Raw genomic sequence first — 12,314 nt, forward strand, 5'->3', positions numbered from 1 at the left:
CCTAACCCACCCACTCCCTACCCGCATCTGACCCGGGCCCGCTGCTCCCCCTTATTTATAGACCCGCGCACACCCCACGCCGCAGTGACGTCACAAAAGGGGCGGGGCAGTGGAAGTCTATAAATTCCGGCGCCGGAAGCCGGCAGTACTAGGTCGCGGGCAGGCAGAGCAGAAGAAGAGCTTGATCCGCACCCGCCTGCGACCCGCACATTTTGTCCAGGGGTCGGCCTGAACCCGCCTGACCCATGGGTCCCGCGGCCTCGGGTCGGCCCGCACATCACTAGTAGCCAGGGCATGGGGTGAACCTTGGGTTCCCCATTCTGCTGACCAAACAAGATTCTGAGATGACACAAGGCTTGCCTTTATAACAGTGTTCACAAAATGGCTCCTGCCTGCTTGCTTTAATTATGAATTCCCAGACTGAAGGAAACAAGATTCAAATAATTTACATAGTGTTAATTTTGCATGGCTAATGTGATAAAATAGGATTTTGAATAATTCTTTTTGGGTGACGGGTCCCCTTTAACTTATATTGAAGATAGCATGGCAGTACCTTGCACCACAGGGTTTCTCACTGAGCACGTACTGCAGCTCTGTCTTCAAGGGGATCTGAAACATCCATACTTACCTCCCGACATTTGAAAAATGGAAAGAGGGCAACATTTGTCCGTAGCCATTTTGTAACCATGACCCCCAAATAGTGTACCACACCCAATTAACCAAATACTGTACATTCACCATGTTTACATGGTTGAAATGGCAGCATAAGTAGTAAAGAAGCACTAGGTGCACCAGAATTCTATGACAGACTGTTGTCCCCAGCATTTCATGTTTACATCACCATGGCACCCACCATCCAAGTTCATAGGGAAACAGAACTGGGGCAAAGTACCGATAAAACCATGTGTTTTATTGTATGAATAGAAATTTCACACACTATAAAATACAGTTTACAATATTTATTGATATAATATTGTGTGACCCTGCTGCAAGTAGAGGAACAAACTATTTTTCTGTTAAACTGGGACATTTTGGCAGCTGTTGAGAGAACTGCGACAAAAATTGAATTTGGGCAAATTATGAAATTGTGGGTCACCACCACCCTGCACAGCAGAAATCACACCTTTGCCTTTCAGTAGAGAAACATGTTATGGAAATGTGAGCCAAAAGGCTAAATAAATTGTGTTCCCTCTGTATAGACACCAATAGGCATCGCCGGATTTTGTGGGTGGGCACCCCTAGGCTGCACGGCCGGCAACAGGAACGCCCACATACAACTTTCGCCTGAACCGGAACTTCAAAGACAGCGGCTGAGTGGCATGCTGTCCCTAATTTTTTGCCGCCTTAGGCCCGATCCTATGTGGCCTCGCCACAAATCCGGGCCTGCCAATAAGGACAGTTTATAAATTGTCTTGAACCCTGTCAGTCTTGCCAGACTAATAAACTAAGCTGCTAATGCCCTGTCACATTTATTTAGATCTCTTTGTTCAATGGGTAACTGAAAAAAAATCATGCTATTTTACCTTCAAGGTGGTCAGATAATGAACAAGTTGGCCAGCGAATGGCTGTTTTAAAGAAGCATTCAACCCTTTAGCAAAAAAAAAACCCTACCCTCCACCTTATGTAGACCCTCCCCCTCCCTCCTCCCCCAGCCTAACTGCCCTTTTTTTTTTTTACTTCCCCGCGGCACAGACTCAGGGATCGGAGTTCACGGCAGCTATCTTCCGGGTCTTCTTCTGCCACTTCGGCAATTTCCGTCCATTTTGGAGCATGCGCAGTTGTCACAAACCAAAGTGCTCCAACTGCGCATGTGCAGCTTCGCTGGTCTCCATCTCTGTTTACCGAAGACCCAGAAGATGGCTACGTGGAACTCTGATGCCTGAATCTGCACAGAGGGGTAAGTAAAAAGTAAGGGGCATTTCCCAGGGGGGGGGGCAGTTAGGCTAGGGGGGAGGATGGAGGTGGTCTACATGGGGTGGGGGTAGGGTTTTTTTTGCTAAAGGGTTGACTTCTCATTTAAGGTCAACAAGCTGATATCAGGGGGCTCACAGAGAAAAGTCACATCCCATTTTTTTTACTGTTAATACCATCATAGCAATATCCACACTAGTGCCTTGTTCATATGCAAAGCTGGTGCTTGCTCATTCACATGTGATCCAGTTGTACAGTTGTCATCAAAACTTCTTCACATCTAACAACTTATTTGAGTAATTTTGCCATCTTTGAAATTTTTTTTTTTTTTTTGGTATATGGGTTTAATTTAATGTCCCCCCCGAACATTGTAGGGCTCTATATAGTAAATAAAGTACCCCCCTCTTGTAAATTATAAGGATATTAAAAGTTACAGAGGAGTTTCATGACCATATAAAAACACGAGGCCGAAGGCCAAATGTTTTTATACAGGTCATGGAACGCCGAGGTTACTTCTAATATCCTCATATTTTGCAACAGGGGGTACTTTATTTATTATAATACACAAGTTTTGGTGAGTCATGTGACACAAATGACATCACTACTCACCGTTTATAACTGATGATATCAGTACTCACCGTTTATAAGGATATAATTTACAAGATATTCATGGCTTTTGTGTATTATCTAGTGAATAAAGTACCCCCTATTGTAAAATATAAGGATATTATAAGTCACCGAGGAGTTCCATGACCATATAAAAGTACGAGGCTAAAGGCCAAGTGCTTTTATACAGGCCATGGAACTCCGAGGTTACTTACCGGTATAATATCCTTATATTTTACAATAGGGGGTACGATATTTATTATAATACACAAGTTTTAGTGAGTCATGTGACAAAAGTGACATCACTAACTGATGACATCACTAGTCACCATTTATAAGGATATAATTTACAGGATATTCATGGCTCTTGTGTATTATAAAAATATATTGCATAAAACAGCTCATATGTAAAACCCTGATTCATGTAAATAAAGCATTTTCATAATAATATACTTTTTTTGTAGTTTGTGCCATTGGGTAATACTTAATAGCAAATTGCCATGTAAAAAAAATAAGGGCTGCCCCATGGGATCATAGGATTCACAGTGCACACAAATAAACCATGCGTTAGGTCAGGAGCCAATTAACAGGCAGAGTTCTGTCTTTTGCTACCACACTTCTTCCTGTTACAGTTAAGCTCCCCATAGACGCGGCGATTCTTCTTGCCGAACGACTGATTTTAGGGAAGCCTGACCAATCCTTTGAAATTATCGTGCGGTTAGTGGGATGTTCGAATCGTACATCTTACGATTTTTCGGCCGACATCTGTCAGGAAATTGATCGGCCAGGTCAAAAAATCTTTGTCGGTCCCAGTTCAATCTATCTATGTTTGCAGGGCCAAGCAGGCAGCTCCCCTTTGTTTTCCTGGCAAATTGGTCTTTTTAGTTGATGGTAAATTCGTATGATCGTACGGAGAAGATCGTGGTCTCACGATGAGGATCTGATCTTTTAAAAATCTTAACATCTATGGCCAGCTTTAGAGTTGTAGTATTTCTGGTCAGGTGATCTCTGAGGCAGCACACAGACCATCATGAAACAGTGGTTCAAGGCAAGAGATGTAAAAGGGCAATATTTACTTTATTTTAAGTTTGGTAAAATACTTTTATATGTCACTTAATTTGATATAAATCTGTTGCTTATATATTCATTTTGGTGGTTTAGTTTTCCTTTAAGCATTCTGGTTGTTTGCATGCTGCATTCTGCCTAGATTATCTGCGGCTACTTATATTTTAAAATAGAAGCCTGATCTAATTTTACAGTGAAAGCATAATTGCATTGTAATCTGTATCCCTGAATGCGTTTCCCTTTGTGCTCAAATTGGATTGTCTGTAGTTACAAGTGACAAATAATGGCACATTTCAACCCCAGCAAGCGCACATGTGATGCTCATCCATACAGAATTATACAAAGTATACAGAGCAACAGAGCTTAGAATAGACTAGTCAGTAATCTCAGGAAGATACAATTCCCCACAATGCCTTTTATGTAGGACACAAACATTTTTACAGACCAACAGCTCACCAGTTCTGCAGGGAATTGTGGAAACTGCAGGAAGTCAGTCATCGGAACAAATACCTATATATGATTGGTCAGGTTCTGTGGGAAGCAGAATTAGAACTTTTGATCAGCCCTGGACAACAGTTAGTTTAAAGTTTACCCCCAAAATGAATATTTAAGCAACAGAAAGTTTATATCATATTAAGTGGCATATTAAAGAATATTACCAAACTGAAATATATATTTAAGTAAATATTGTCCTTTTACATCTCTTACCTTGAACCACCATTTTGTGATGGTCTACGGGCTGATTTAGAGATCACCTGACCAGAAATACCACAACTCCAACTGTAACAGGAAGAAGTTTGGAAACAAAAGACAGTTAATTGGCTCATGTGACTTAACATATATGGTTTGTATGCTTTGTTTGTGTGCACCGAGGATCCTACGATCCCAGGGGGAGGCCCTTATTTTTTAAAATGGCAATTTTCTATTTCGGATTACCCAATGGCACATACTACTAGAAACGTATATTATTATGAAAATGGTTTATTTACATGAAGCAGGGTTTTACATATGAACAGTTTTATGCTATATCTTTTTATAAAGACCTACATTGATCGGGTGGTATAGTTTCCTTTAAGGGACAAATGAAAGTGACCCAGCAGTACCAAATTAGAGAAGACCACCTAGAAAGAAAGTTGGGTAAAGGAAAAGAGCAACAGAAAATGTAAAGTATCAACTTAAAGTAACCAAAAAACATTTTTTTTTTTGGGTGTGAATTACAATTTCTATGTCTTCTATCTTGAGAGGATAATTAAAGCAACCCTGTTGGTTGCTATGGGTTACTGGACTAAAACTAACATTGCCAGTGAGTCAGAATAATTGAACTGAATGACGCTGGGATTCTGGCCAGTAGTTTGTCACTGAACATCTACTATTTCAAGAAACATCTGTGTAAATCTGTAAATCTGTGTAAAGCGTAGCAGAACATGTCAGCGCTATATAAATAAAGGATGATAATAATAGCAAAAATAATATCAGTTTCTGTTTGGATGGGGGTATGTTTTGCTAATAGCATGCTGATATATTCCTCAACCTTGAACCACTCATTTTCCAACCATCCTTTGCTTTTTTTTACAGCACTGGCTCGATCCCACCAAGGCTATTTCCAAACAGATGAAATGTAAGTATCCAGAGCCTACTGTGTAATTATACCCTTATTTGATATGTATTAGCAAAAGCAGTCTGCAGTCTTGTTCATTTTCCAATAATGCCAACTTGTATTTTCTCTAACATATATCACAGCTCGGTGCTTTAACAATTTAACTCTTAACAAGTACAGAACCACTAGAAAAAGTGGTAATTATCTTAGTTAAAATTATTGCAGAAGTGATTCATTTTAACTGATGTTTCAGGCCCCAACATTGGTGCAAATTTCACAGTTTTCAGTAATTGTATGTGAAAATACAATACAAAATAGCAGTGAAAGGGCTGGTTCACCTTTCAGTTAAGTTTTAGTATGTTAAAGAATGGCCAATTTTAAGCAGTTTTTCAGTTGTTCTTCATTATTTATGTTATACTTATTTAATTATTTCCCAACTTTCAAATGGGGGCAGTGTCGGACTGGCCCGGCGGGACACCGGGAAAAAACCCGGTGGGCCCCGACCCTCGTGGGCCCCCGCCGGGCCAGACCCTATCTACCAGTATAAAAATGTTGAGAAAAGTTTACGCATCGCATCGCCGTTTGCGCATGCGCACCGAGAAGCGCCGCTCGCGCATGCGCATGGCGGCATTCGAGCGGCGCATACGCACAGTTTGGCGCGTCGCAGTAGGGGGGCGGGGGGCCCTGTACCAGCAGTCCCGGTGGGCCCCGGGCCCCCCAGTCCGACCCTGAATGGGGGTCACTGACCCCATCTAAAAATAAACAATTTTTAAAGCTACACTTTTATTTTTAATGCTACTTTTTATTACTGATCTTTCTATTCATGCCCTCTCCTATTGCAGTCTGCTATTAAAATTAGTGCATGGTTGCTAGGGCAACCAAATTGCTGAAGACCACAATCAGGACTAATATATGTTCAAAACTGGACCATTTTAGCTACCCTCTTCTGATTCTGGAGTACCCAATGTTAAGGATGAGATTTTTATTATGACACCAATAAGATCAGGGAATCTGTGAGGCCAGTGGAATGGTAAATGCATCAGCAGTGGCCAGAACTGGCCTCCACAAAGGAGGCTGTGCTTAATATATATTTTTTAAATTTAATTTGAACTGAATGTGCACAAATTAAAAACATGTAACAAAGTATGGTTGGACATATAATTGGCTGTAGAATTAAGGGGGGGTGGCAAAGAAATATCAGCTGCTAAATGAGCCCTGCTCGCTTCTCTCTTCAGCTACATCCAGGGGAAGACAAGATTATCTTGTTTAGGAGGCATGTGGAAGAAGTTTACATGTGTCAAGAAAATAGCTTTTTACAGATTAGTGATATACTGAACATTCAGTTACTTATATAACTGTACAAGCACGTACCAAGCTGATTGTTTTACAAAACGGATAACAAAAACAAGACAAATAAGGAAGAATTTTTTTTGTATAAATCCATTTAATACCACTAGTCTCTCCTGTGTAATTACTAATTTAAGATGGCCAAACATTATAAGATCTGCTTGTTTAGTGAGGTGGTCAAATGAGCAACTCTTTCACTGATATGATTGTTTGGTCCTCAGGGTAACTATTGGATCATAACTGTCACTATGCTGGCAATTGGATCGAGGACCACATCAACACAGATGAGGTTTTAGATCTGACAGGAAAATCTGCCAGATTTTTTGCCAGATATGGATGGGGTAGGCCTGTGAGAGGGCCCTGTAGATGGGCAGATAAGCTGCCGAATCGGTCTAAAGGGGTTGAATGTGCACCTTCAAGGAACAGTAACACCAAAATATGAAAGTGTTTTAAACTAATGAAAATATGTACTGGTAGAACTGATCTGTTTGCTTTAGAAACATTACTATAGTTCATATAAACAAGCTACTGTGTAGCAATGGCTCAAATTCAATAAAGGCTATATGGCACAGGTTAAATAGTGGATAACAGATAACACCATTATGTTCTACAGAGCTAATTTGCTGTTTAACCTGAGCCTTTTCTTCATAGCAAGGGCTGCCCCCATTGCTATACAGCAGTTTATTATATAAACCAGGGGTGTCCAACCTTTTGGCTTCCCTGGGCCACATTGGAAGAAGAAAAATGTTCTGGGGCCACACTCGAAATACACACACTAACGCTAATTTTTGATTTATTTTATTGTAAAAGTAAAAGAAAATAGAGTATCATAAACCTATTGGGATTTTTGACATTGTGTTTGAGAAACAAATGTATCAATATCAAAAAAGTTGCTCACAAATGTAGTTGCTACATATATCCCTAGCATAGCGGGTGATGCCGCTGAATTATGCTTATCTGCCTTTGTAAGTAACCGAATGCTCACTTTTTAACTGTTGTTCCTGCTCTATGAAGCGACACACTGCACACACCATGTAAAATGTAAAGCACACATTCACACAATTAACGACCGCGTACATATGCTCTCTGTGCATGACATTGCAACATGACGTTTCCTGGATTGGTGGAAGTTCAAGCTGGGCAGCATTCATATCCATCCTGGGCCGCAGGTTGGACATCCCTGATATAAACAATAGTAGTGTTTCAGAAGCAAACACAGCAGTTTTAAGAGTGCAGTGAAACACTGGATTATATTTTTATTACTTTAAAACAATTTCATTTTTGATGTTACTGTTCCTTTAAATCTGCCTGTGTCTGGCCACCTTAGGTCTTCAGCAAACAAAGTACTTAAACTGTATTATAGCTCAACCCACAGTAGTCATATTATTCCTGCCTAAAAGTTGTTCTTAATACTAAGGGGCACATTTACTGTGCTCGAGTGAAGGAAAAGAAAAAAAAAACTTTGAATTTCTAATGTTTTTATTTTTGGCTACTTCAACCATCGAAATGGCTACTTCGACCTTCGACTTCGAATTGAACGATTCAAACTAAAAATCGTTCGAATTTAATCGATCGAACGAGCGATTTGCGTTAAATCCTTCGACTTCGATATTTGAAGTCAAAGGATTTACATTCAGCAGTCGAATATCGAGGGTTAATTAACCCTCGATATTCAACCATATGTACATCTGCCCCTTAATGTATGAAAGTTCACAATTACAGTCATTTTGTTAGTAGGACTTCTGACTCATTTTATGCTCAATACGGGGATACATTATTGATCCTTACATTTTCCTGACCCCTGTGAACAATAAGCATAATAAAAAAATACTCCACCTCAGTTTTCTGAGAAAGAATATATCCTGATGAGATGCAGGTATTTGAAATGTATGGAGGTATATTTGAAAATGGGGGGAGGGGGAACACGCTAAAAACAAACAAACAAAAAATGGAAAGGGTTTAAAGCCAGTGTGTGACCTTCAGCACATCTTGCTCTTTCTTAGAAGGTGAAATTTTATGATTAACCTTTAACATTCAGAATAAATCCTGGGATCTTTGAAGACTTTATTACCTGAAGTAGCATGTCATTTTAGCCGCTGAGCTGATGAAGGCTTTTCGATCACTGCACAGAGTCTTGAAGTCAGTAAGAACTGACTATTACGTCAAGATGAAACGTGTCTTTTTAAAGGACAAAGCACTGAATCAAAATGTTTGAGAGAGGATGTATCTGGACCCTGGGTATCTCTAAATCTATATGGAACTATATAGTGTATATTGTGTAGTGGCCTACTGCTGGGTTGTGTCCCTTAGGCTGCTTACGTTCCTACTGTGTTTGGTGGAATGGTTTTAAGTAAATATAAAATATTTTTTTTTTTTCAGATAGGCCTGCAATATTCATTTCTATCAGTAAGATGTTGGGGAAATTGTTGAGGAATGTGGGAAGTAGGGCAAGGAGTGATTAGCCAAAATAAAAAAGAAACAAAGAGCAGCAAACTGATTAAAATGGAGAAAATGCATTATTGGTTATCTTCAGTGCTCCACCTTTTTCATAAGTGCAACGTCTAACAAGCTTCATGTGTCAGTCCTTAAAGGAATTGTTCAGTTTAAATTTAAAAACTAGGTAAATAGATAGGCTGTTCAAAATAAAACATGTTTCTAATATAGTCAGGCAATAATGTAATATATAATGGCTGGAGTGACTATAATAGCCAGAACACTACTTCCTGCTTTGCAGCTCACTTGGTTTCCACTGATTGGTTACCAGTCAGTAACCAATCAGTGACTTGAGGGGGGCACATGGGTCATAACTCTTTGCTTTTGAACCTGACCTTCATTGGATTCTGTTCTGTTATGTTAGACATCCAGTCACTTCAGCCTTTATAGATTACATTTTTGGCTAACTAACTATATTAGAAACATTTTTTATTTTGCACAGTCTATCTATATACACAGTTTTTATTTTTACACCGAACTATTCCTATAAGAAACTGGTTGGCTCGAGGTTGCTCATCCCAGCTTATTTGCACACTATCGAAGAAACATAAAATAAAAAGTGGAAAAGAAATCAGCGGGTTACGGGACATCACAATAGAATGTTTTTATAGGTCCCATTCCCTAATCTTAAGAAGTTGCTCTGTTTGGTTTACATATGTATCGAGATTTTATATCAACCTGAACCTCTACTGGGATCTCTTTACTGCTGGACCCACCCCACTGGGGTTCATATATGACCAAGCTCTTTGAGCCTTTGAATGTGGAGAACAGGACATGCAGTAAGTAGGTACTGCATACATGCAGTAAGCAATGATGTCCTGCTAACATATGCTATTTATTTTAGACATAATGGGGTTATTTACTAAAATGCAAAATGTCAAATTTGCTAAACTTTCAGCAAAAGGAAAATTTGCCACATCTGGCTGTTTACATGAGACATATGATAAATGTTGGTGTAGTAGATGTATTAACTTTACACTTGGCATTTGAGTCTTTACTCTAAGGGGCCGATTCACTAACTTCGAGTGAAGGATTTGAGGTAAAAAACTTCGAATTTCGAAGTTTTTTTTGGGCTACTTTGACCATCGAATGGGCTACTTCAACTACGACTTCGAATCAGAGGATTCGTAGTAAAAATCCTTTAAGTATTCGACCATTCGATAGTCGAAGTACTGTCTCTTTAAAAAAAACTTTGACCCCCTAGTTCGCCATCTAAAAGCTACCGAAGTCAATGTTAGCCTATGGGGAAGGTCCCCATAGGCTTGGCTAACTTTTTTTGATAGAAGGATATTCCTTCGATCGTTGGATTAAAATCCTTCGAATTAATCGTTCGTTCGAAGGAATTATCCTTCGATCGTTCGATCGAACTATCTGCGTTAAATCCTTCGACTTCGATATTCAAAGTCGAAGGATTTTAATTCCTAGTCGAATATCGAGGGTTAATTAACCCTCGATATTCGACCCTTAGTGAATCGGCCCCTAGGTGTAATAATTATGCCATTGCTAATATGCAAATTTATCAAGTACACCAATGTTTTGGGGGTTTTTTTGCTAGAAGTTATTTCCCAAGGTCCAGGCTGGTGAAATACTTTTATAAAGATACAGCAGTAACTAGGTAGAAGGATCACATTAACTTTTTAAGAACCTACTTACTTAATATACCCTCTTGGGCACAAAGACAAAATTTGGCATCTCTGTAATAAAATAATAGCAGAGAATATTAATTTCACAGAAAATGAATAATTAATTAATAATGAATGAATTAAAAAAATACTTTTTACGCTTCAGTGGGACACTTTCAATAATCATAAATTAGGGGGCCATGCAACAGTGCCAAATGCAGAGAAATTAAAAAAATCCGATGCTATTTGCTGTTTTCTGCTTATATTTGTACTATTTTATTTGCTAACTGAATCATTTAAAACTAAAAGGCAGAGACAGAATCTAAATATATTAACTACACGCACAGCCACCAGCTGTCTTAAAAGTCAAAATGTCTGTAATTATTCCAAATAAACACCACGTATACGATGAAATGTGATTACAAGAGTGAATTGCTACTTTCAGAGTAATGTTATTTTTGTCTTCCGGTGCTTGGTCAGTGTGGTGATTACTGATGAAACCCTTTGCTTTTGTTGGCTAAGGTGAAGTATTCATGTATAATTAAAAATATCACATTTAAGAATTAAGACAAAAAAATAATCTTGAATAGTATTAAATGTAGACTGGGGAAATTATAATCCGTCAAGGAAAATGCATTACTTAGTATTAACTTTCACTGCTAGTGGTTTTCACACTACCTAGCAACACCTTTCACAATGGAATACAGAAATGCAGAATTGATGCTGCTGGCACTCAGTAACGATAATGCCAAAACGACTGGGGTGGCATCTCAACTTTTCTCACCCTTTAGCTTGGTATTAATAATTGGCAACATTCTTGTTTGCAATGGCAGTCAAAGCCTGCTCAGTGTATGCTGGATTGCTATGTACTAGGCTTGCCTGACATCTAGTCAACACAGTCGGCACATCTCGGGCAACATCTCCAGAAGGGGACATTAGTATTTAAGCTATAAGCTATCCACCCGTTGTTACTATATAGCTAGTTATCTCAGGCTTCTTATTTATATTTTTACTTTTAATTAATTATTTTAATCATTGAGGAAGTACTAGCTAACTCTTATATTTATATATATTTGGAAACAGCAGGTCATGTTTTTTCTAAATGGTTCTGAGTAGCCACTACAACAGTTCTAAAATTATGGCTCAGGATTTCTCCACATGAGCACATGTACATTGAGGATAATGAAGTCACTGATTGACATGAGCTGATGTCACACACTGTTAAGACTTCAATTTGCCTAGGAGTGGCAAAGACCCCCTGGCTGTTTTGGACTACATGCTGAATATAATTTATGCTGCAGTTGAAAGTAGGCTGGCAGTGTATTGTTTCCCTTTCTCCTTTGACAGCATGCAACAAGAATTTGACAGCAAATCTAAAGGTTTCCAAAGGGAAGGGATTATGCTTTAAGGCAGCCCTTCATTTCTGGAACCATTTTCTTTTTCTTATACATATTTTAATTGTGAAAGAAACAGGTAAGTGCTTTGTGAACATGACCGATGCATAGTGACAGCCCTATTATTTCTTTCTCTGTAATTTATGTATATAGCAATTGAAACCTCGGTCTATGCATAACATAAAAGTCATTATCATAGCTGCTTCTACCATTGCACCCTGACCCCAGTGCTATTGGAATATGTTCATGGGCATGTTTGCCATGCTTTTATTTAGTTAC

The 12,314-nt window shown here is 39.0% G+C and overlaps 1 protein-coding gene across 2 annotated transcripts in view; it reads left to right on the forward strand.

Annotated features, from left to right (window-relative positions):
• frmd3.L (FERM domain containing 3 L homeolog) overlaps nt 1-12,314 on the forward strand; it is a 127,369-nt gene that overhangs the window by 68,010 nt on the left and 47,045 nt on the right. For both annotated transcript variants that reach the window (XM_041564402.1, XM_018258936.2), the window contains exon 3: nt 5,158-5,200. In XM_041564402.1, the coding sequence (XP_041420336.1) occupies nt 5,158-5,200 (43 nt within the window). The remainder of the gene's footprint in view (nt 1-5,157; nt 5,201-12,314) is intronic.

The sequence above is a fragment of the Xenopus laevis genome, chromosome 1L (genome assembly GCF_017654675.1).
Source record: "Xenopus laevis strain J_2021 chromosome 1L, Xenopus_laevis_v10.1, whole genome shotgun sequence".
Taxonomy (NCBI): Eukaryota; Metazoa; Chordata; class Amphibia; order Anura; family Pipidae; genus Xenopus; species Xenopus laevis.